The sequence below is a fragment of the Mercurialis annua genome, linkage group LG5 (assembly GCF_937616625.2).
Source record: "Mercurialis annua linkage group LG5, ddMerAnnu1.2, whole genome shotgun sequence".
Lineage (NCBI taxonomy): Eukaryota > Viridiplantae > Streptophyta > Magnoliopsida > Malpighiales > Euphorbiaceae > Mercurialis > Mercurialis annua.
Genome location: NC_065574.1, coordinates 8956156 through 8979649, shown reverse-complemented (window position 1 = coordinate 8979649; position 23494 = coordinate 8956156). Strand labels below are relative to the sequence as shown.

Here is a 23494-nt window from a genome sequence, read left to right as displayed (position 1 = left end):
TATTATATTCAGCAACATAATATAAATAGTTAACAACATACATTATTAAGGAATGAACATAACAATTTGTACAAACTAAAAACCATAGACTATACTAATGGTTTTTTTGTATGAAATCAAGAATACAACAAAACTCACGGAAGTTTACTCTTACAATAAATATATGTTCAAATAATAGTGAAATAATAATTTAGTGGAAGTATTTCACCTTAATTAGCATTCTTAATCGATTATCTTAATAAATAAAGTAGTAGTTTATTAGGATTAGTAGTCTATTTTAACTGTATTAGGAATATCTTAATTCAATTAGTATTTTACATTAATTATATAAAAAAAATATCAAGGGCATTAGCATAAAAGTGCCTATCACCCCCCCCCCCCCTCCCCCCTCCCCCCAATCCCATCCGTGCTTTTATATATAGTATAGATTAACCCATAATTAAATGAGTATATGGATGGGTAAATGTATTTTGGGCGACGTACTTAAACTTTTACCTGTTAAGTCTCTGCTTCGATTTAGGTGCGTATCGAAAGAGTTTTGCTCTTTAATTGACAGCCCAGAATTCATAACTCTCAATCTCTCTCAATCTATCCTCACAAACACTGACCGTAACCTCACTTTTTTCAAAAGAGATTTTTACACTGTTATGGATTTAGATTCTCTAGAATACCAGCGAGATTATGATTGCTATGATAACTTGAAAAACTGTGTTATATTTGGATCCTGCAATGGCTTAATCGCATTGTGCCATCCTCAACAAGGCATGATACTGTGGAATCCATCGACCAACAAGAAACAAACGCTACCCCATCTACCTGATCTTTGGGGATCGAGGCGTAAAATTTGTTGCTCCGAGAGTCTTCTTGTTGGATTCGGCTATGATCGTGTCAGCGACGATTACAAGGTGATCAGAATCTGGAAACTCAGCAGGAGAGAAGGATCCCGAGCCATGGTTTTTAGCGTAAAACGTAAATCTTGTAGAAGGATCGAGGGCTTCCCTTATAATATGAGTAACCCTTATGATTTGGGTATTTTTACGACTAATAGAAAGTGCGGCGTTCTTGTAGGATCTTGTTTGCACTGGATTGTCTCTGAACCAGATAATTCTGATACTCGGCTGATCGTTGGTTTCAATCTGGAAGACGAAAGACCCTTTACGGTGCCAGTTCCTGATATAAAGACAGCGTACGAACCCGGTTGGCCTGTGGAATTAGGGGAAGTAGGAGGATGTCTTAGTGTGAGCATGTTGGCTGACGATGGTAACTTGTTAGTAGAGACTTGGGTGATGAAGGAATATGGATGGACTAAAATATTCTCTGTATACAGGGCAACTCTTAAGCCAATAGGGTATTATAAAACTGGCAATAAACTTTTAGTATTGGACATCCGTAGCACTGATTTATTATTGTACGACGAGGAGGAAACATCTCCGGTAGTGCCAGAGGATCGTCTTATGAGATACCCCATGTGGTATTATGATTCATTTATATGCACAAGAAGCCTTGTTCCGGTCGATTTTAATGCTAATTAAAAGCAATATTCATTTCAAAGCAAACATTGTTTTAACTTTTAAAGTTTCTATTTTGTTATATTGTTGCAATGTCCCTGTCTTGCTTCAGTTTTTAATTTGCTAATCAAATGAATATGACACACTACAGGTTAGAATAATTTGTAGATTAAGTTGTGCCGGTTAATTTATGGGTGCAAAGTGCTCATAATTATATGCAGTTCATAATTTTCTAACCTTTAACCAGACTGTTTAACGATTCACGACTCATTCTAATTTTTTAGTTTTAATAATTTTCTCTTGAGAATAGTAATTCTGCTTATTGAAATAGTCTTCAGTAAAACCTTTACAATTTTGTAATTCTATCCTGATTTTATTTTTCTGCTCAAATTCTATTTAATTTTTTAAAATCGATTTAATTTTGCTCACGTGGCTTACCATGCTGGAATTTCATATAAAATGATGATTTTATTCAATTACGTGGCATCCTAAGAGCATCCACAATGGAGAGTTTTTAAAGCTCAATAACCTATTGGTATTAAACACTTTCCATTGTGAGAGCTCAATATTTATTGAGTGGTTGATATGCACCAACCACTCAATAAGGGACCCACTCTTCTCTTTTATTTTTTGTTTTGTTCTTTTAAATTGTATTCAATGTAATAAATAAAAATGTGGGACCCTTATTAGTTTACTTTTTAAAGTCTAACTATTGTGGAGATTGTATAATAAATATGGATTTTATGAAAAGCTGACGTGGCATGGCTATCAGACTCAAAAACAGTCTAACGACTGTGGATGCTCTAATAGGCGGTCTAATGAAATAGATAAAATTGGATTTCCTCAATAGTGGTTTTTCTAAATTTTACAAACCGGAGAAAGCTAGACTGGATCAGTAGCAAGGCATCATCCGTACCTTTATCAATTCTGTATTGATTAATAATATTAATACTTTGAACCCTGGCATGTCCAAAATGGGAGGAAACGATATAAGATGTTTTCATCAACAAAATAAATAAGAATATATTGCTCATAATAGCATCAAATATTGACCTAAACAAGGCTTCTTAAACATATAAATGAATAATCCCAGGTGACGAAATTACTTCCTAATATCTTAATTCTCCGTACGCGTTTGTCGGGCGGTCTGCGGTATTTGGATATGTGATTTTGCTGTGATGTTTGATCCTCCTCCTCCTCCTCCTCTTGTTCTATGTCATATACTCCCATAACATACCGCTATTAACGCCCATTAAGATTTTATCGCCAGTTCTTGAATACCCTATTGGCTTTACATGTGATCTTAAATAATCATATAAACCTAGATTTGGTTTGTATGTGGAGAATATTTTACTCCATGATTCACAAACTCCATATTCCTTCATTATCCAAATCTCAACTAATAAGTCACGACTGTCATCCATGCTCATACTAAGGCATCCTCCTATTTCCCCTAATTCTATAAGCCAATAATTATCATGCTTTAGATCAGGCGTGGGCACCGCACGGAATCTTTCATCTTCCAGATTCAAAGCAACGATCAGATTATCATAGTAATCTAGTTCTGAAACAATCCAGTGCAAACAAGAACCAACAAGAGTACCCGAATCTCTTTTATGATTATAATTAGCATCATAAAGAAACTCTTGGATCCTTCGAGAACAATCATGTTTTACGCTATAAACCATAGCTCTGGATCTTTTTTCCCTCTCGTCGTTGGCTGTCCGGATCCTGATCAACTTATAATCGTCGTTGACGGGATCATAGCCGAATCCATCGAGAAGATTATCAGAGCTATGAATTTTATGATCCGGTCCCCAAAAATTAGGCAGCTTTTGTTGCTTTTTGGTGGAAGGATTCCACAGTAAGACGCCTTGATCAGGATGGTACAATGCGATCAAGCCATTGCAAGAACCAAATATAACAGGATTTCTCAAGTGATCATCATAATAAGAATTCTGATTTAAACTCCCAGAAATCACAGAGAGAGGATGGTTAAATTCCACTAGCTGGTGATCTGGACAATCTAAATTCATTGCATAGCTTTTCTTGTTTTCATTCTCGTCATCCCAGACAGGCTGCTCTAAATTTGTTTGAGCGGTGATGAGGACACGATTGGTGTTTGTAGTTTTAGATTGAGAGAGATGAAGGTTTATGAAATCGCGGCTGTCAATTAAAGAACGATACGCTTTTGATAAGCACCTGAAGCGAAGAAGAGACTTAACGGGTAAATGCTTTAGTATGCCATACATATTATCAAATGGTATTTCTGACATTGTTATAGTTCAACAGTCAGATTTAGGGTTTTATTTGGCAAGGGAGAAAGGAGATATATATATATCACTACAATGGCTTTGGTTTGGAAATAAAACTTGTTTTCTTTTCGTGCACTCAATTTAAATAATCTTTACTTGTTTAGATTTTATTTTATTGTCTTGAACTTCAAGTTTCCTTGGTCCAGGGAACAAGTCAATATCGGATAATTATTTTTCTGCCAATTAGCTAGTTTGTTGGCTATCAAAATTCTGTTTAGGAAGCTAAAATAAATGATTGGTACTAGTTAAAGTTTAATTAGGATAATTTTTTTATATTTTAATAAAGTGATAAGGAATAAGAGTTAAATTAAATTTGAATATTTTTTTTTATGAATAATCAAATTTGATTGTTGATATGACTTTCTTTCATTTTTTTTTATACATTCCATTACAATCTTCACCCCAATTTCCATTTGCTTGAGTAGTTCATCTCTTCAATTTTTTTATTTTAATTGGAACCAAAAAAAGGTATAAATCATAAATTTTGGAACCAAAAAGATAAATATGATTTATTTTAAAATTGTATTGAAATTATGTCTTCTTTTTTAACAATTAAAAAAATATCAAAAATATGTGTATCGTATACATAAAATATATGATTGTATAACGATATATTATTTTATAATTAAAAATAAAGTATGTAATGAACTTTTTAGGATATTTCAAGAGGAAAAATTAGGCAAAGCTCAATTCCTTCCCTCCATGTGGTAATCTTTTATTTTTCAATATAATTAAAGCTCAACACTCACAGAGTGCCTATTTAAAAAATGTTTAACATTAATTCTCGCTAATTCCCGCTAACAATTAGAGTAGACTATTTTTGACAAAAAAAAAACTCTATTAACAATGAAAAACGAAAGCTAAAACCCGTGTGAAAGGCTGCCACATTACAGTGCTATAAAATGGTTAATTAATCAGTTCAATACTGATTAATTAACCACTATAGCCCCTTATATTTAATCATAAACTTCTATTAACAATGAAAAACGAAAGCTAAAACTAAATTTTGGTTAACTTCATTACTGATGGCCATCAAATTATGGTCAAAGCTAATATTACTGATGGAGTTTGCCTTCTGAACCGGTGAGTAAGATCTGCAAAATAAGGTAGAAGCTAACCGGACGGTAGTTGTTCGATTAACTCTCCGATGCTAAAGTCAGTTTAGAGTTTTGAGCAGCGTTTAGAGTATGTCAATGTAATCGTGATTCTAGGCATACCTCGTACTCCTTTTACAGTAGCCGAATACCTTGTAGAGTCGTAATAGGTAAGTGAATCTTACTTTGTAGGGATCTGGCTACATTGTAGGGATTCACCCTGATTTGTCGAGATCTACCTTATTCTGATGAGTCCTATTTAGCAACGTCTTCCTAAATAGTCTTATCTTCCTAAGGTATAGCTTATCCTATTCGGAGTTTGTGTCCAAATAGGAAAATACTTCCAGATTTGGCGATCTATCCGAATCCCGGATTAACGCGCTTTAGGCGGATCCTATGGGATTCGGTTTTTATCGGCATATTACCGAATCTCAAGGGATTCGGTATCTCCTTCATATATTCAGATCTTCGTGGGGAGTTCGGTATCACCCGAAAATGGATCTCCTGTGACTCGGCTCCACTGTATTTATTGTAGAATTCGGTATCCATCAATTACTAAATCCAACATGGATGGCTTTACCCTACGTACAGTACCATTAAAGCTTTAGAGTTCAAAGTTTTGGCAAAATCATTAATACGCAGAAAACACCAATTCAAAATTACAGATTATTAAATTTTAAGAGAATGAAAATGACAATAATGTAAATTATTTATGTTTTTTGTTCTTTTATTCTCTATATTCAATCGAATACCTTTTATATATAATTAATAATTAATATTTCTTATGATCATAATAATAATAATTAATATTTCTATTATCTTTGACTTTCATTTAGATCAGAAAGAAAACAAACAGATTTTAAATTAAAATAAATTATCAAGTGAAACTATGAAAGTGTAGCAACTTTCATCACTGTGGGTACCATCATCTGCATATATAACATGTAATTAGTTGAGATTAAACCCGTTGGGGATTGCTTGCATTAAGCATATGAACTTACCAAATTCCATTTTAAGTTTCGTAATTCAATTCAAATAATGGTTTATATTAAAAAATTTAGAACTTAAGTGGTTAATTAATCAGTATTGAACTGAATAATTAACCACTTTAAGAAACAATTATAACACTGTGATGTGATAGCCTCGAACACACAGGTTGCAGGAATTTCATGCTGCCTATGCATGCTAGGCAGCACGAATGATGTAATTGGTAATGAGCATGAAGCATCATTTTAATGGTAATTCCAGCGAGGGAAAATTTAGAAAAACCACTATTGAAGAAATCCAATTTTATCTATTGAGGTAATGAGCATGAAGCATAAACCACTTAAGTAAAATTAAATCGATTTTAAAAAGTTAAACAGAATTACAGCGGAAAAATAAAATCAGAATAGAATTACAAAATTTTAAAGGTTTTACGGAAGACTATTTCAATCAGCAAAACTACTATTTTGAATAGAAAATTATTTAAAACTGAAGAATGAGAATGACACTCCCTCTAGTGGATAGTGGGGGAGCTATATATAAATTTTCCCCTGAACAGTCTGGTAATTATGAACACTTTGTTGTCACAACCACAAATTATAATCAGCACAACTTAATCTACTAATTACTCTAAACTGTAGTGAGTCCTATTCATTTGATTAGCAAGTTAAAAACTAAAGCAAGACAGGGACATTGCAACATCAAAAGGGTATAAAAAACAAAATAGAAACCGATGAATTGCAACTAAAATAGTAGGGTGGAGATTTTCGCACTCCACCACTTATATCCGCACTCCAAATGTAATTGTAAATGACATAGCAGTCCTTTATTAACTATCCTTTCTTTTGTTATTTTTCAATATTCCATGACTGTCCTTTTTAGCCATTACTTATGTTATTAGTTGTTTTTCTTCAAAATTATTTTTTGTTTCACCGGCGCCTAATAAAAATTTTAAACAAAAAATTACTCCTACTTTTTAACATGTAAAAATATTTGCACTTCTTAAAAATAAAAAATGCCATTAGTATCTAACTATTTTATAGTTAATTATAATTTTATCTGTACTTATTTATACATATATGAAAAATGCATTAATTAAAAATAGGGGTGGGCAAAAAAACCGGTCAAACCGCAAAACCGATCCGAAACCGTAAAACCGAAACGGAAAATATGGTTAACCGGTCCAAGAGTTTAGGTTTAAATTTTGATTTTTGAATTTTGTGGTTAATGGTTTAGGTTAAGTTTTGGAATTTTAAAAACCGTGGTTAACCGGTATATAAATAATATATATTTTGGTAAATTATATATATATATATATATATATATATATATATATATATATATATATATATATATACACATACATATGATTTTAATTATTCAAATAAAATATATTTTATAATCTACACATATATAAAAATTCTAAACAAAAAAATATTTAAAAAATATTTTATTTATCAATATATTTTTATTTTAGGAGTATATATATATATTGAAAAAAACTTTATTTTTATTAATAAAATATGTATATACCTAATTGAAATAGGAATAAGTAAAATTTATATTTTAATAATTAAATAGAATGAAAATTAAAGTTAATTATTAGACTATATTTAAAATTTTATCTATAAATTTTATCTATAAATTTTATCTTTTTTATATCTAATTTTTTTAATGGTTACATGGTTAAAAACCGTAAAACCGAAAAACCGAACCATTTTAAATGGTTAACCGATTTAATGGTTAACCGTTTAAAATTTTAGGTTTAGGTTTTTAATTTTAAAAATCAAACTACTATGTACCGATTTACATATTACCCTCGTGGACCGGTTAACCGGTCCATGCCCACCCCTAATTAAAAATACTAAAATAATCTATATATTTATATAATTGAGAAGAAAAAAAAATATTTCCATTAGTTCCTAATTTACCTAAAACACTTTAGTCTTAAAAAAATATTATTAGTAAATAGTTTTCATTAGTTTCAACATAAATAAAATATTTATATTAATAAGCATTTTCATAAATTTTAATATTAAATAAAATATTTATTTTGACTTTTAAAAATTATTATTATTAAATAATTCTCATTAGTTTTAAATTGAATAAAATATTAATTTTAGTCATTAATTTATATAAATTTATTTTTAAAATATAATTATTAATTAGATTCCGTGCAAATGCACAATCTTATGACTAGTAATAGACTATTTTAAAGAAATAAAATATATCATATGATGTGAACATATAATCTAAACAATAATAAAATTATAAATATTTCTATTGAATGATATATTTAAAGAACACTAAATAATATTTAAAAATAAATGAATAAATGAGATTAAAAAAATAAGACTGAGTTAAACAAATTGTTTATAACCAAAAGTTTTACATAAAGCAGGATTATACACAATGAAAGAGTTAAACTAAAGCATTAATAAGGATACTGTGGTAATATTAGAAGACGAAAAATAGAGAATATCTAATTGAGGATAGTAAAGTCATTCACTATTAAAAGTGGAGTGCAGTTATTAATAGGTGGAGTGCAAAAATCCCCACCCAAAATAGTATCATATAGTAGTAGACAACAAAAGGAATAATAATAGACACTCAAGCTTTGAAATGAATATTGCTTTTGATTAGCATTAAAATCGACCGGAACAAGGCTTTTTGTGCATATAAATGAATTGTAATACCATAAGGGGAATGTCGAAAGACGCGACACTACCCGATATATACCCTCCGCGTCGTACAATAATAAATCAGTGCTACGGCTGTCCAATACTAAAAGTTTATTGCCAGTTTTATAATACCCTATTGGCTTAAGAATTGCCCCGTATACAGAGAATATTTTAGTCCATGACTCCCTTATTCCATATTCCTTCATCACCCAAGTCTCACTACAACAAAAAATATCTACAGGGGCAGTATTTTTGCTTCGTAGGGGCGGTTATAACCGCCCATACAAGGGGTTACTGCGTTTTCAAAACCGCCCCTAAACCGCCGTTTCTCCGGGCGCCACTACGTCATAGGGGCGGTTTTAGCACCTGCCAGGGAAAGTATTTTTTTGTGACGAAATTATAGGGGCAGTTATACATAGAAGAAATTAAAAAGTGTTGGGGCGGTTTAAACCGCCCCTACTTCCTAGAATTTTGAAAAAATATATTGGGGCAGCTTCACACCGCCCCAACAGAACTTACACTTTCCTACTAATATTAAGGTAAAGCATCTGTGAACTCCATTAAGCCAAAGAACCACATATTTATATGTAAAAGATCATTTTCAATTACAGGTAAACATCAAAGTACATTTAGGTTCAATGTTGATGAATATCCTTGTAATGATCTCGATTCCACAACGAAAGCAAACACAACTCAAATTTGAACAATTGGTTTAAAGCTGCTTCTGAATACTTGATCCTTTAGTTGACCGTCTCTCTAGTCCATATCCAACATGATATCTGCGCATATACAGTTAAAGTTAATTATAGAAGCTGAGTTTTCACACATTCTTAAAAATAAGTGCACAATAAGTCACAAAGAAAAAACCTGCCCAAGAAGTTGCCCAAATTGCAGCACCAACAATGAGAATGTAAAATGCATACTACAAATCAAAAAAGAAACAAAATTTGTGGTAGCTTCAGAATTTGGTTAGGTTAAACATAATAGCCATAATGTATATAAGGCGAAAGTGATGCTGAACAAAATGAAGCAAGTTTAACAGTATTACCTTTATCAAAATAGGTTTTAGGAAGCGAATAGTCACAAGTTTCAATGTCAACAGTCTGACTTTGCTGTTTAAAATAGAAGAAAAACTAATTAGCGCCTCTTAAGAAACAAAAGAAGCAAACATCCTAAATACAGCAGTTCGAGAAAAAAAAAACAAATTGCTAAATACAATAGTTCAAGAAAAGAACATAAAAACATGATCTTACTTGTGAACTATCATCATTTAGCGATTGCTTCAGTTGTCCCTTCAAGGTTTCCAACTGTAGATATGTCAAAAAAGGCTCATATGGCAATCAATATTCTTCATATTTTTTAAAGATGAGATGACTAAAATAGAAGGCATCAAATCACTTCTGCACAAAGAAAGATGAAGACAACACGCCGGAACTTTATTTTAGCAAGAGAATAGTTAGGCTATTGCACTTCAAATTTAAGCACATTATGAAACTCAATTTTGTACATGAATAAAAATTGAATTGTATAATACCTTGTGGAGATGGAAGGATATTTCTCCAACTTTGATGATGACATCACTTGCTAGACCGGTTGAGCAAAGCTTACACAATAAGTTTTTGTTGATCTAAGACTAAAATTAACAAATAACAATCTAAAACCAGGAACAATTATGAATTCGAGCAAAATAACATAGAAACAAGAATAAATTAGAGACGAATGAACTAACCCTAGAACATCAATACCAAGTCTCAAGCTATAGTTGTAGAGGCATATAGTTGCGCATTAGATTATACTCCCTCCATCCCATTTAGTAATAATTAATCCACAATGGATGAATTAAAATAGTAATCATATTTTGTATATTCAAATTCAAATTGAACAAAACATCAACGCCATATTGGACTTAATGGTCGCATTGAAGATAGATAGGTTAGCTACCCATTTATTTGACATTTGAATTTGAGTTTTTTTTACTGTTTTAACATTACAAGTCTCAAGACATGTATATATGGATCATATCTTCATGGACTGATGTAAGCGAGAACAAACAATGTCAATAAAATTAAATGAAAGAACTGAAATTGGAATACACATTATAAAAGCATTTGAAATTTATTAGATCAGTTAGTTCAGCGACAACATACCAAAAACAACAGCCTGTAGAAATAGCAACAGCTGAACAAAAACAGGGATTGCAGGAAGCGGTAGTTGCTAGAAACTGCAGCAGACTAGAAAAATAGACCAGAAATAGCTCCGTAAGTAGCCCACCAAAGACTCCTAGAACTAAAATTCAGGACCTGCACAAGAAGTCAATTATAAATGTTATAGCTCAAACCAAAATGACCCAGTTCAGTTAAATATATGTCTTGCTTTGTGATAGAGGCAACTTCATTCCATCCCAATGTGAAACCGTAATATAAAAAGAGATGAAGCATAAATAACTTGAAAAACAACAAGACAATAGTCTATTTTTGTTCTTTTTCAATATTAGCATTTGCACACCTGAAACTAATAGTCGAATATCAGTAAGAAAATAAAACGCAACTAAATTGCATTGGCTATATTCAACCAAGACATAACTTTCTATAACTTGCTTAAAGTAACAGACCTTGTGTGCAACACAAAAACCATTGTAGCTTCTCACATCAATTCCTTTCCAATGAAAGATTCTCCAACCATAGCACAAGGCATGTAATCAACAAGAAAGTTAATATGTATTAGTAAACATCAACAACCATGATCTAACTCATGCAACTATGGTGTTCATTGATCATTGCATGTAAATTCAATGGACAAATTTATATTTAAGTGGAGTGATTGCAATGGAATCCGGAAAAAAAAAACAGAAGCATTACAAAATCAAAGAGCTTATTATGTACACAATGAAACAAATAAAATTAAATGATAAAACCTAAAAATGTATATAAAGCATCAAAGACAATTAATTACCTGAAAGAGCAACAATCTATGGTTGAGTAGCGATCTATTGAGAAGAAATTGAAACATAAACCATTGAACCCTAAAAATTAATCTGAAAGAAGAAGTCATGAGAAATAAAGTGAAATCAGAAACCTAAATGAGCAGATTCGCTAAAGCTGAGAAGTGAACAAATCAGATTCGCTGCTAATGAAATCGAGAGAAGTAATATATGTCAATCAGATTCGCCATTGGAGAGCAAAGAGATCCTCTGAGAATTAGGCAATCATCATGTTTGAGAGGATGAAGAGAAGAAGCTGAGAAGCGGGAGAGAAGAAAAAATTAAAAGAAGAATTTTGATTCGTTAAATTAGATTTTATTTTAAAAATTACACAACAATAAGGGCATTTATGATTTCCGCCCCCATAAAAGGATTTAGTTTCTAAATGACAAATTATAGGGGCTGCTTATATAACCGCACCTACAATACCGCCTCCATAACTCTGTTTTGTTGTAGTGTCTCGACTAACAAGTTACCATCGTCAGCCAACATGCTCACACTAAGGCATCCTCCTACTTCCCCTAATTCCACAGGCATACCGGGCGGGGACGCTGTCTTTATATCAGGAATTGGCACCGTAAAGGGTCTTTCGTCTTCCAGATTGAAACCAACGATCAGCCGAGCATCAAAATTATCTGGTTCAGAAACAATCCAGTGCAAACAAGATCCTACAAGAACGCCGCACTTTCTATTAGTCGTAATAATACCCAATTCATAAGGGTTACTCGAATTATAAGGTAAGTCCTCGATCCTTTTACAAGATTTACGTTTTGTGCTATAAACCATAGCTCTAGATTTCCAGATTATGACCACCTTGTAATCGTTGCTGACACGATCATAGCCGAATCCAACAAGTAGACTATAAGAGCCACAAATAGTACCACTTGATCCCCAAAGATCAGGGAGCGTTTGTTTCTTTTTGGTCGATGGATTAAACAGTATCATGCCTTGTCGAGGATCGTACAATGCGAGTAAGCCATTACAGGATCCAAATATAATACAAATTTTCAAGTTATCATGAAAATCATAATCTAGCTTGTATTCTAGAGAATCTAAATCCATCACAGTTTGAAAATCTCTTTGGAAAAATATGAGGCTACGGTTAGTGTTTGTGAGGATAGATTGAGAGAGATTGAGAGTTATGAAATCTGGGCTGTCAATTAAAGAGCAAAACTCTTTCGATAAGCACCTAAAGCGAAGGAGGGACTTGACTGGTAAAAGCTTTAGTACGTCGCCCAACACATCCAACGACATTTTTGACATTCTTATTCTTCAATGGCCAAGCAGTCAAAATTTAGGGTTTTCTTTGGTATACTTTGGTTTTTATATGGGAAAAGGGTCATTTATGCCCCTAACGTTTGCCTTAAGGATCAAGTAAGCCCTCAACGTTTAGAAAGGTTCACATATACCCCCAACGTCTTAAAAAGTGAACAACCAGGCCCCCATTTTGACTTATAAATGAAACGTTGGGGGCCTGATTGTCAAAATTGGAGGGCCTGATTGTTCATTTTTTAAGACGTTGGGGGCATATTTGAACCTTTCCGGACGTTGAGGGCTTGCTTGATCCTGAAGGCAAATCTTAAGGGCATAAATGACCCTTTTCCCTTTTTATATCAATACATTTACCCATCCATAATATGCTTATACTGTTAATTTATTTTGGGCTTAATGGGAAAAAAACCCAAACCTTTACGACTTTTTGCAATTATATCCAAACCTAATAATTTTTACAATAATATCCAAATTGTATTATTTTGTTGTAATAATATCCAAATTGCACTTTTTATATGATTTTTTTGAGTTTTTTGCCATTTTTTTGGTGACTTTTACTATATTATTATACATCAACACATAATAATAGCCTAATATCTTAATTGAAAACAACAAGTTTAGCCATCAATTTGACTATTATTGCTACAAAAAAATACAATTTGGATATTATTGCAACAAAAAAATGCAATTTGGATATTATTGCAAAAATTAAAAAGTTTGGATATAATTGCAACAAGTCGTAAAGGTTTGGTTTTTATTTACCATTAGGCCTTTTTTTTTAGGGACATTAGGCCTTTTTTTTTAAGTTCTATTATTGCCATTACATTTTAACTATGCGTAATTGTAATGTGATAATCGCCACTGTTGGTGCATTATTTTTGTTATGTTTATAAATTTATTAATTTGCTTTTATAATTACAGTTTATGTAACAATCTGAATTTTTAATAAGCTAATAAACATAATTAAGGGTTAATTAGACTCACTTTTAATCAATTAAGTATATTGGCGGTTGAAAAGTTTGAATAATGAACGATTTTAAGGAATAAAAGTTCAAAGACTAGATTTAAAAAGTTTCGTGGTTCAGATATATTTTAAATATTTAAAATTGTGAATAAAATTATGAATAACATAATTTAAAGTGTAATTTAAATTGTCAATTAATTATTTAATTTTTGGATGTGTAAATAATGTTTTATTAATTTTTGAAAGTGGTTGTTTAATTAAAATTAAAACAAATCCAAGAACACAAGCATTCATTTGAGACTAAGGAAGATAAGGAGGAACTGGATTGAACTTTTTCCAACCCATCCTCTATATATATATCTCGTATATGCTTAATTTCACATTTACCAATTGAAATTTTCTCAAAAACGCTTATAGTATGTTCATCTTTTGCGGCTCGTTCTCCATACTGCGACCATCAAATTCGATCTTCTTTATATCAAATTGAAGTTATATCGACGTTAGAGCTGTGTACGGGTCCCCGAGATCACCAAATTCGAACTGAAAATATCAAGAACTGAAAAATATATGTTGACTATTGACTTTCCACGAACCGAATCGAACCGAAAATTTAATTGATGCGGTTTCGGATCTTAAGTAAATCTCCGTACTGAGATCCATACCGGACCGAATAACCGAAACTATAACCGAAGAACCCAATTTATATACATATATACTCGGGAGATTTAGAAATTTACCTCAAATAGAAAAATAATAGGGTTTTATATCTCAATGTAGAAAAGTCAATGAAAATACATCACGTTTTTAATTTTATTATGTTTGTACTCCCGTGTCTAAAAAAATTAGAACAATACTCTGACTATAACATGTGCAACCTGACACTTTTTTTTCTCTCTCCTTCACACTCTCTTTCTCTCCCACTCTCTCTTTCTCCTTTCTCTTTCTCTTTCTCTTTCTGCGTACCATACATGTGATGTGTTCACTACAAATTGTTGACAAATTTAATTATTTTTTATTCAAATGTCCAGTTTTTTTTTTATTTCTTCATTCATTAAATTAATAAATATACAGATTATAAATTACCAACAACTAAAATATTTTCTTCTCATTTATTTTAGTATTATCAAATATTTTATAATTTAAAAATTTATGCTACTACTTAGATATTTTATTATATTAATAACATAGTCAAAAATTGTATGATCTAAATAAAAAATTACAATATCACATTATCATATGATTATCACCGTATCACCTTATCATATGATTATCACAGCTTCACCTTAATATGTAATTATCAGTATGTCATATTTCATTGACATTTTATTATCATGTCATTATCAATATCTTATGTAGCAAATTATTGTATGATAATGTGATGAAACTGCTGGATAATATAAGACAAAATCACATGATCACCTTATCATATAATTATCACTGTATCACTTTATCATATGATTATCACAGCTTCACCTTAACATGTAATTATCAATGTATCATATTGCATTAGCATCTTATTACCGTGTCATTATTAATATCATATGTAGCATATTATTATATGATAATGTGATGATACTGTTAGGTAATATTAGACAAAATATAATATCATATTATCATATAATTATCACAGTATTACATTATCATATGATTATCACAGTATTACATTATCATATGATTATCACAGTTTCACCTTATCATATAATTATCAATGTATCATATTGCATTGTCATCTTATTATCATGTCATTATCAGTATCGTATGTAGCAGATTATTATCATCTCATTATCATATTTTTTTGTAATTTTTTTTTTCATGCAAGTATATATCATCATACTATTATAATTTTATTATCATATTATCTTCACATTATCATCTCGTTATCATAATTTTTATGTAATTTTTTTTCCATATAGGTATCATATTATCATGCTATTATCATAACTTTATTATTTAATTATCATCTGGTTATCACTGATATCATGAATGTTTTTGTAATTATATTTTCACGTACGTTATCATCCAATTATCATAATCTTATCATACTTCATTATCATCCAGTTATCACAATTTTTATGTAATTTTTTTCTATATAGGTATCATATTATCATGTTATTATCATAACTTTATTATTTAATTATCATCTGGTTATCACTGATTTCATGAATTTTTTGTAATTATATTTTCACGTACGTTATCAACCAATTATCATAACCTTATCATATTTAATTATCATCTAGTTATCATAGTGTTATAATGCAGTGATACTCATATGATAATCAGACTTTTTTTATAAAAAAAATAGTTTTCTCCTCAGTTTTATAATAATGACATGATAATGCAGTGATAATTATATGATAAGCAGATGCTGTTTTTTTGCAGAAAATTATTTTTTGTGTAGAAAATCGTTTTTTTCATCATAACATTGTTTTTTATGCAGATTTTTAGATCAAAAGTTGAAAAAAAATCAAGAGTAATTTATTTAGATCTGAAAGTTAAAATAAATTGTACTTATCAAAACGAATTAAGAAAAAAATTGCTAAAATCAAATATGAAAGAACGACGGAGTGACATCGGAACGGTGGCGGAGCGACGGCGGATCGATGAAGAAACGACGGCGAAGAAAAAAATAAAAATAGAAAAGAAAAAAGAATAAAGAAGAAGAAGAAGAGGAAGTAGAAGAAAAAGAAGAAAAATGGCGAAACAAAAGAAAGCAGAGAAGAGAAAGAAGAAGAAAGAGAAAAGAAAAAGAATGAGAGAGAAAAAAGTGACAGGTGTTATAATAAAATTTGGTTAGAGTAAAAGAAATATAATTAGAGTAAAATAATAATAAGAAGTAGGTATAATTATAATATAAACATGTCTTAAAGTAAAAAAAATAATTATATTAAAAGGGTGAGGTATTTTCTCCATCTTTTCCTTATTGAGATAGGAAATCATATTATTTTCAAAAAGGGAGTATTTTTCCTAATTTTCTCTATATACTCATTCTATTTTTAATTTATTACATCCATATTAGATTTTTATTATTAAACTTTAAACAAATAATTCGTAATTATAAAAAAAAAGGAAAAAGGGTCATTTACGCCCCTAATAAGGTTTGGCTCGTAAATCAAGTAAGCTCTCAACGTTCGGAAAGGTTCAAATAATTCCCCCAACTTTTTAAAATAGTGAACAACCAGGCCTCATTTTGATTTATAAATGAGACGTTAGGGGTCTAATTGTCGAAATTGGGGGGTTTGATTGTTCAGTTTTAAAAACGTTAAGGGCTTATTTGATCCTGGAGATAAATCTTAGAGGCATAAATGGCCCTTTTTCCTATAAAAATATATACTAAACTATTTATCTATATACATAATGAAATTATTAATTTTCACATAAATGAAATTATATTTCTGTTAATTATATAAAACTGGATTTCCTTAATAGTGGGCTTTTTAAATTTTTCTCCGGAGAAAGTTAGACTGAATCAGTCATTTAGGACCAGCAAGGCATCATCCGTACCTTTATCAATTCTGAATAACTTTGTAGGAAAAACTTAATGCAATATGATCATATTAAATTATCAAAAAAAATATGATCATATTATATATATCTGATGTACAGAAAAAGGGTGATTATCATGTTAGGACCAGCAACAAGACTTTCCTTATGATACTAAAGAACTTGTTTGAAATTGTCCAAATAGAAAAACAATATGATATAACCTTTAAATTTAGTTTTTTCTAAAATTTTCTTTATTTTAGTAATAAAATCGTCTAAATTTCCCAATTTAGTGTGCTATTGATAGTTAAAGATACAAAATTGTTGCAGTGGATTCGGTTAAATTTTGTAAAATAAAAAGGTCACTGAACTTATCGTGAATTACAAAAAGGTCATTCAGTTATATCCTTTTTTATAATTTTGGTTTGCCACCCGTTGTAATAAAACGTGTAACTACGTGATCTTTTTGTTACAAAATGAAATTTGATACTCTTTCTGTAATAACAGGTAAGTTCAGTGATCCAGAATGTTTAATATCTGACGTCGATTTGTGGAATAATCGGACATTCTCCTTCCAATGGAGTTTAAAATCAGTTTCTAATGCATATGAAGAGCCTTGCTGTTCTTCAAAAGACAGTAAATTGTATCTGTGTGCTATTTCATATGCAAATATTGTAGATATGTGAAGGTGAGGGGCAATGGATGCTTATCGAATTTAATCAGAGTGTGCAGTTAATTAAGTTGAAAATGTGGTGGAGTGCTAAAGAAAGCATCAAGCAGTAGCTACTCCGCAAGATGGTGGCTAGAAGTTCTGTTGTAGGTCCATGTGTCTTACCTTCATTTTTTAGTGGACAAACGGAAACGCCGAAAACAAAAATATCGAAATAAAAAACGGTGAAAATATTTTTTAAAAGAATAAATTCAACTATTAGAGTTTTATGGCCGTTTGATTCGCCACATAAAAAGAAAATGGAAATGAAAATAATTTTCATTATTTGTATTTATTTTGTCAAATTATATTAAGGAATGGGAAAGTGATTACCCTTTAATAGGAATCATCCATTCCCCCTCTACTCCATGTGAATGGACTTTAGAGAATGAAAATCAAAATTTAACAAAATATTTTAATAATAAATATATAACTATTAAAAAAACTATTTTTAAATATTTATTTTAAAAAATATATATAAAATAATAAAGAAATATTTTTTAATTTTTTAAAATAATTTTTTAATTTTAAAAAAAATAAATTTTTTTTAATCTTTTCTCATATATGACAAGAATTGTATACATAAAAAAAAATTTTGATTAGGGTAATAGTCTAAATCAATCATATAAATTTTTTTTAATATCTATTAGGGTAATAGTCTAAATAAATCTAAATCTTTTGATTTGGTTTACTGTAAAGCTTAACTAAATCTTTTTACGTTCAAAATCGAGTCAAAGATTTATTTTTTTTATATCGAAGCGAACTGAAATTTTTCATTTTTAACTTAATTTAATAAAAAAAATTAAAGAATTAAATTTTTTAGCAAAAACACATCGGTCGGTTTGGTTACTTTTTCCGGTTATTTCAATTCAATTTATATCAAAAATAAACTACATTTTTTTATGTCCAAAATGGAATAAAAAAACCAAAAAAAATTATAGAACGACAAATCGAACCAATTTATTCATTTTTAAGATTATAATGAACCAAAAAAATTATTTTTTCAAAACCAAACTGAAAAGAAAAGAATTAAATTTTTCAAACCAAACTGAAATGGTTGGGTCGGTCGGTTTTTGGTTCATTTATTTTGGTTCATTTTACATTACATTTTAACTATTTTTGTCCAAAATCAAACCGAATTAAAAAGTTTTTTCAAACTACCCCACTGAATCGAATTAAAAAAATCAGTTGGTTAGAACCAAAATAGGCATAAACATTAAAGAATTACTTTTTACAAATCAAACCAAATTAGTCAACTCGGTTGTTTTTTTTGGTTCGGATTACATTAGAATTCAACTAATATTTATTTTTAAAATCGAACAGAACTGAAAAGACACATTTTTCATCTAGATTTAGTATTATAGGTTTTTAGTACCTTTTCAAAAAAAATTAAGGATTTATTTAGACTATTACCCTAATAGATATATTTAAAACTTTGGTATAATTGAAACTGAAAATTAAAAAATAAAATAAATTTGAAGATTTTAAAAATTTAAAATATAAAAAATGTCAAACCAAATTAGTCAACTCGGTTTTTTTTTGGTTCGGGTTATATTAAAATACAACTAATTTTTATTTTTAAAATCGAATAGAAAAGACAAAATTTTCATCTAGATTTAGTATTAAAAAAAAGGATTTATTTAGACTATTAGCGGAATAGATATATTTAAAACTTTGGTATAAAAATCCATTTTGGCCGCAAAAGATAGGCCTTTTTTTTGATGAAAAAATGGTTAAAATAAATTTGAAGATTTTAAAAATTTGAAATATCAAAAATATCAAAAAGTTGGCATTTACTAAGCAATCCCTAAAAATATGTATTCATTAATTTAGTCTCGCGTTATTAACTCCTATGTTAATGGCTATTATGATCTGTTTCAATTTAACTCTCTCAAGTTAAAATTAAACACATGGCAATTAATTAATTTGCCAAAAAAAGTCAAGCATTAAAAATAATAATTAATACGCGATTTAATAAAAATGCAAGAATCCAGTTCAATTAAATAAGCATAAATCAGTAATCTCCAATAATGGATTTAACTACTCATAATCAAAGAAAACACAATAATCATACAGATAGAATTTATAATTTAAATGTTATAAACAACAGTCGTTCTCTCTAATATCGATGTGTCCTTTGTCGCTTGATTTCTAATCTCAAAAATTAGAGTAAAGGGATGAAAAATAACTAAACTAAACTAATTATAGGGTTTATATCTAATAATAAGCGAACCCTTGGATGTCAAAGGTGGTATTTACAAGCCTCCCGACTCAACAAGCAACATTAGATCAAGCCCTAGCGAAAACCGAGGAATGTCATTGAATTTGGTGGTGATCGGCTGATGTTGTGGATAAATTTTGTAATTTTTGCTCACAAATTTATAGGTGTGCGATCGCACCCTTCTTTTTGTCCTTAGGGTGTTCGTTCGCACAACCCTATTCATGCTCGCGCGATTCTCTTTTTAGCTAACTTTGGCGACTGAACATCAAAAATTTATTTGCCTGTGCGACGCGTAGCACATGAGAAAATGTGTGCGAATACACATAAGTTCGCACAGTACCAAAAATGCCTTGACACAACTTTTCAATCTTCTACTTTAATTTTGACACTCACCAACTTCCAAATACTTCCGATTCAGTTCGGATTTCTTCAGTAAATGCACATTGGTTCTGAAATGCTCAAACAAATAATAAAACACAAAATAAACTGATAAAATTATCAAGTATGCAAAAATCAAACAAAATACGCACTGAATTACTCTTATCAGATAGCAGTTTCAGTCAACATTAGCTGGTAGAGTAAGAGGCAACAATAAAAGTTATGGATTCTTCGTTTGAGCACGAGAAAGGTCAATTTTAATTGCTTAACATCATGGATTTGTTATTTTTCCTATCTCCCTTCATACCTTCGATCCATGTCGTTCCTCTAATACGTGTTCCTACTCGAGGTTTCTTTTTCTGACTCGACAAATGGGGACTTCAACTCAAGCTTGATTAATGAAAGAAGACCAGTCCGATAGACTCAAAGGAGTGAGTTAAGACACAACTAACTTAACATTTAGAGGTGTCTATGGTCCATGAACTTAACGGTCCAAAAAACACTTGAACCGGTTCTGAACCGTCTTTTGGACGAATCTAGGCCATTTCAGAATTGGTACAATTTAGGGTTATAGTTTTGGCCATTTAAAAAATATACTTTTAAAGTTAAATATAAAATACATATCACTAAGTTAAAATTGAAATTAAATTGAAAATAAGTAATTTATTATAGTTAAAAGTAATGATAGTATATTTAATTTATTATAAATACATATATAGTGGATAATTTAAAATGTGTTTTTTTTAAAGATATGGTTAGAAAATGGAACCGCCAGTTTGAAATCATCGATTCCAGTTCCAAATAAAAAATTTGGACCGACCAGAAATCAACTTCCTTCCAAGTTCGGTCTAGTTTGAACCCAATTCAAAATTTGACCGGTTTTGGACCCGATGTAACCAAGTCGGTTCACAGTTCAACCTGTCTCATGCCCACCTCTGCCAGCATTTCAAGTGATTTGGCATTGGTCCCACTTCAAAAGAAATGCTAGGTCTTTATTTTCTCATATATACCACCTATCAATTTCCAAATTTTGTTTGAAAAATCATGTGAAATCCCCCAAACTGTCTCCTAGTCAAGTTTATGTAAGCCATTTTTCATGGCAAAGAAAATTGGTCCACTTGTGATGCAAATATTACATATTCTTCCTTTAGTTGGTAGCTACTTCACAATCCTTGAATTTTATTGTTCAAGGAATTGCACACCACATAGTGGCATCAATCTTGAATTCATGGGCACAAATCTATCCCCTGAAAAATGACAAAAATTAACCCAAACTTTTGGCTGGCAGAGCCAACTGGGAATAATATGGACTTGTTGATCTGAACACTTTTGTTCTACATGCATGCATGGCCAATTCTTCATCTTGTAATCGCAAGTGTATGTTTTGTTTTTTATTTATTACAATAAAATTATATATACATGTAATATAATAGTGAATTTCATGTGGAGCTCATTTTACATGTAATAATTACAGAATATAATACCAAAACATAGTATTGTCGTGAAGAAATCTCTATGCGTCACCAATCAGCTGAGACCAATCTTATTCTTCTCAAACAGATTTGGCACCAATCTCTATCTGTTGCCTATGTATATATGTGTATATATAATATGTCACGAAATCAGAGTTGTTATAATTAAACAAAGTATGACCGCATTAATGACGTTTGAGAACAATTTAATTAAATAATTTACAATTAATTAACTCTTCTATCATTGATTTGTTTGGCTTAATTTGGAATCCTCTCGAATTTTATAGATAATACTTTATCCCATTTTTTAATTTTAAAATGGACTAGCTTGTCTCTGTAACCTTGGCTAAATGTGTTTGTTTTAACAGGTTATTGGTATATAAAATAAACATAATTAGCAGAACTATATATTATTTATTGGTATCATTATCACATATATATATATATATATATATATATATATATATATATATATATATATATATATATATATTCAAAACATATTTGGCGCTTTGCCACTGGCCAAGTTTGGATTTTAGCTCAGAGGTAGAAGTTCAATATATAAGAGGAAGATCCGTGCGAATTTGATCTAATGGTTTATACCTCAACCATCTGGATGACAAAGGTCGCAGATTCGAACTCCAACTACATCATTTCTTAATATGGAGCGGTTGAAGTCGGGTTGCTGGCCATTGTACTTCGGAATTATCAGGTACGTGGGCTTGCGGGGGGGTCCATATTCTGAAGTTTGACAATAATATTGAGTTTCGGTTTAGTAGAGTGAGTCCTTATCACCAATAATATATATAGAGGGACCAAATTAAACTATTTCAAAGATTAGGGTCCAACTTAGAAAATAGAGCGACAAAAGATGCTTATAGTTGATGTAATTTTGTTTACAAAGGGTTGTCATTTTTATAGAAGAAGACGAGAAAAAACAGCTTATACCATAAAATTATTTTAATTGTATTATATAAATTTTAAATTATCAATCTGCCACAGACATCAAAGTCACAAATGTCAATTTTTTTAGTTTTCAAATTTTTCTTATTTATAGGTATTTTGTTTCTTTCTAAATTTATTTTTTAATTTAAAGTTTTGACCCTCTTTTCTTTTTTTTCTTTAAGTTTTGGCCCCTATCAAAATTTCAAAATACATAGACTTCTTTTAAAATTAATTTAGATGAAATCTAGCCACACCCCACTGTCAGTTTAGCTTCTACAGCTGACCAGACTGCAAAGTCTCATTGTTTACAATATTAAAACTCTATAAATATATATTAATCTAATGTCTATTAATTATTCCGGCTTGAGTAAAATACAAATGACACAACATAAAATTAATACAATTTCTTTTATTCCAAATATTTTATAGATTCCGGATTATACAAGAAAAAAGTCAACAAAAGTTAATATAATTCTTGATAATTCATTTGG

The 23494-nt window shown here is 30.2% G+C and overlaps 3 protein-coding genes and 1 long non-coding RNA gene across 11 annotated transcripts; 1 reads left to right on the top strand and 3 right to left on the bottom strand.

Moving 5' to 3' along the window:
- Positions 1 to 455: 455 nt before the first annotated feature.
- On the top strand, positions 456 to 1532 carry LOC126681406 (F-box protein CPR1-like). Its single transcript, XM_050376945.1, has one exon. The coding sequence runs from the start codon at positions 456 to 458 to the stop codon at positions 1530 to 1532; it is 1077 nt and encodes a 358-aa protein (XP_050232902.1).
- Positions 1533 to 2500: 968 nt separating this feature from the next.
- Positions 2501 to 3830, bottom strand: LOC126680322 (F-box/kelch-repeat protein At3g06240-like). Its single transcript, XM_050375427.2, has one exon. The coding sequence runs from the start codon at positions 3782 to 3784 to the stop codon at positions 2720 to 2722; it is 1065 nt and encodes a 354-aa protein (XP_050231384.1). The 5' UTR covers positions 3785 to 3830; the 3' UTR covers positions 2501 to 2719.
- Positions 3831 to 9142: 5312 nt separating this feature from the next.
- On the bottom strand, positions 9143 to 11518 carry LOC126680303 (uncharacterized). Of its 8 annotated transcripts, none has more exons than XR_007641091.2 (7): positions 11194 to 11518; positions 10730 to 10882; positions 10117 to 10215; positions 9836 to 9982; positions 9631 to 9694; positions 9450 to 9504; positions 9143 to 9361 (listed from the first exon to the last, which is right to left on the bottom strand). It is a non-coding gene; the product is annotated as an uncharacterized LOC126680303 (long non-coding RNA). The 8 variants fall into 8 exon arrangements; XR_008790669.1 differs by having other exon boundaries at positions 9836 to 9889; XR_007641093.2 differs by having other exon boundaries at positions 10117 to 10185; positions 11194 to 11517.
- A 190-nt stretch (positions 11519 to 11708) lies between these two features.
- On the bottom strand, positions 11709 to 12816 carry LOC130015523 (F-box protein CPR1-like). The gene is made up of 2 exons (XM_056105846.1): positions 12039 to 12816; positions 11709 to 11818 (listed from the first exon to the last, which is right to left on the bottom strand). The coding sequence occupies exons 1-2, from the start codon at positions 12814 to 12816 to the stop codon at positions 11709 to 11711; spliced, it is 888 nt and encodes a 295-aa protein (XP_055961821.1).
- Positions 12817 to 23494: the final 10678 nt, after the last annotated feature.

Coding starts and splice junctions, on each gene's coding strand:
- LOC126681406 (XM_050376945.1), top strand. CDS start 456: ATGGGTAAATGTATTTTGGGCGACGTACTTAAACTTTTACCTGTTAAG.
- LOC126680322 (XM_050375427.2), bottom strand. CDS start 3,784: ATGTCAGAAATACCATTTGATAATATGTATGGCATACTAAAGCATTTA.
- LOC130015523 (XM_056105846.1), bottom strand. CDS start 12,816: ATGTCGTTGGATGTGTTGGGCGACGTACTAAAGCTTTTACCAGTCAAG. Junction 11,819..12,038: donor GAGCATGTTGGCTGACGATG/GTAACTTGTTAG, acceptor CCCGCTTCTCAG/CTTCTTCTCTTCATCCTCTC.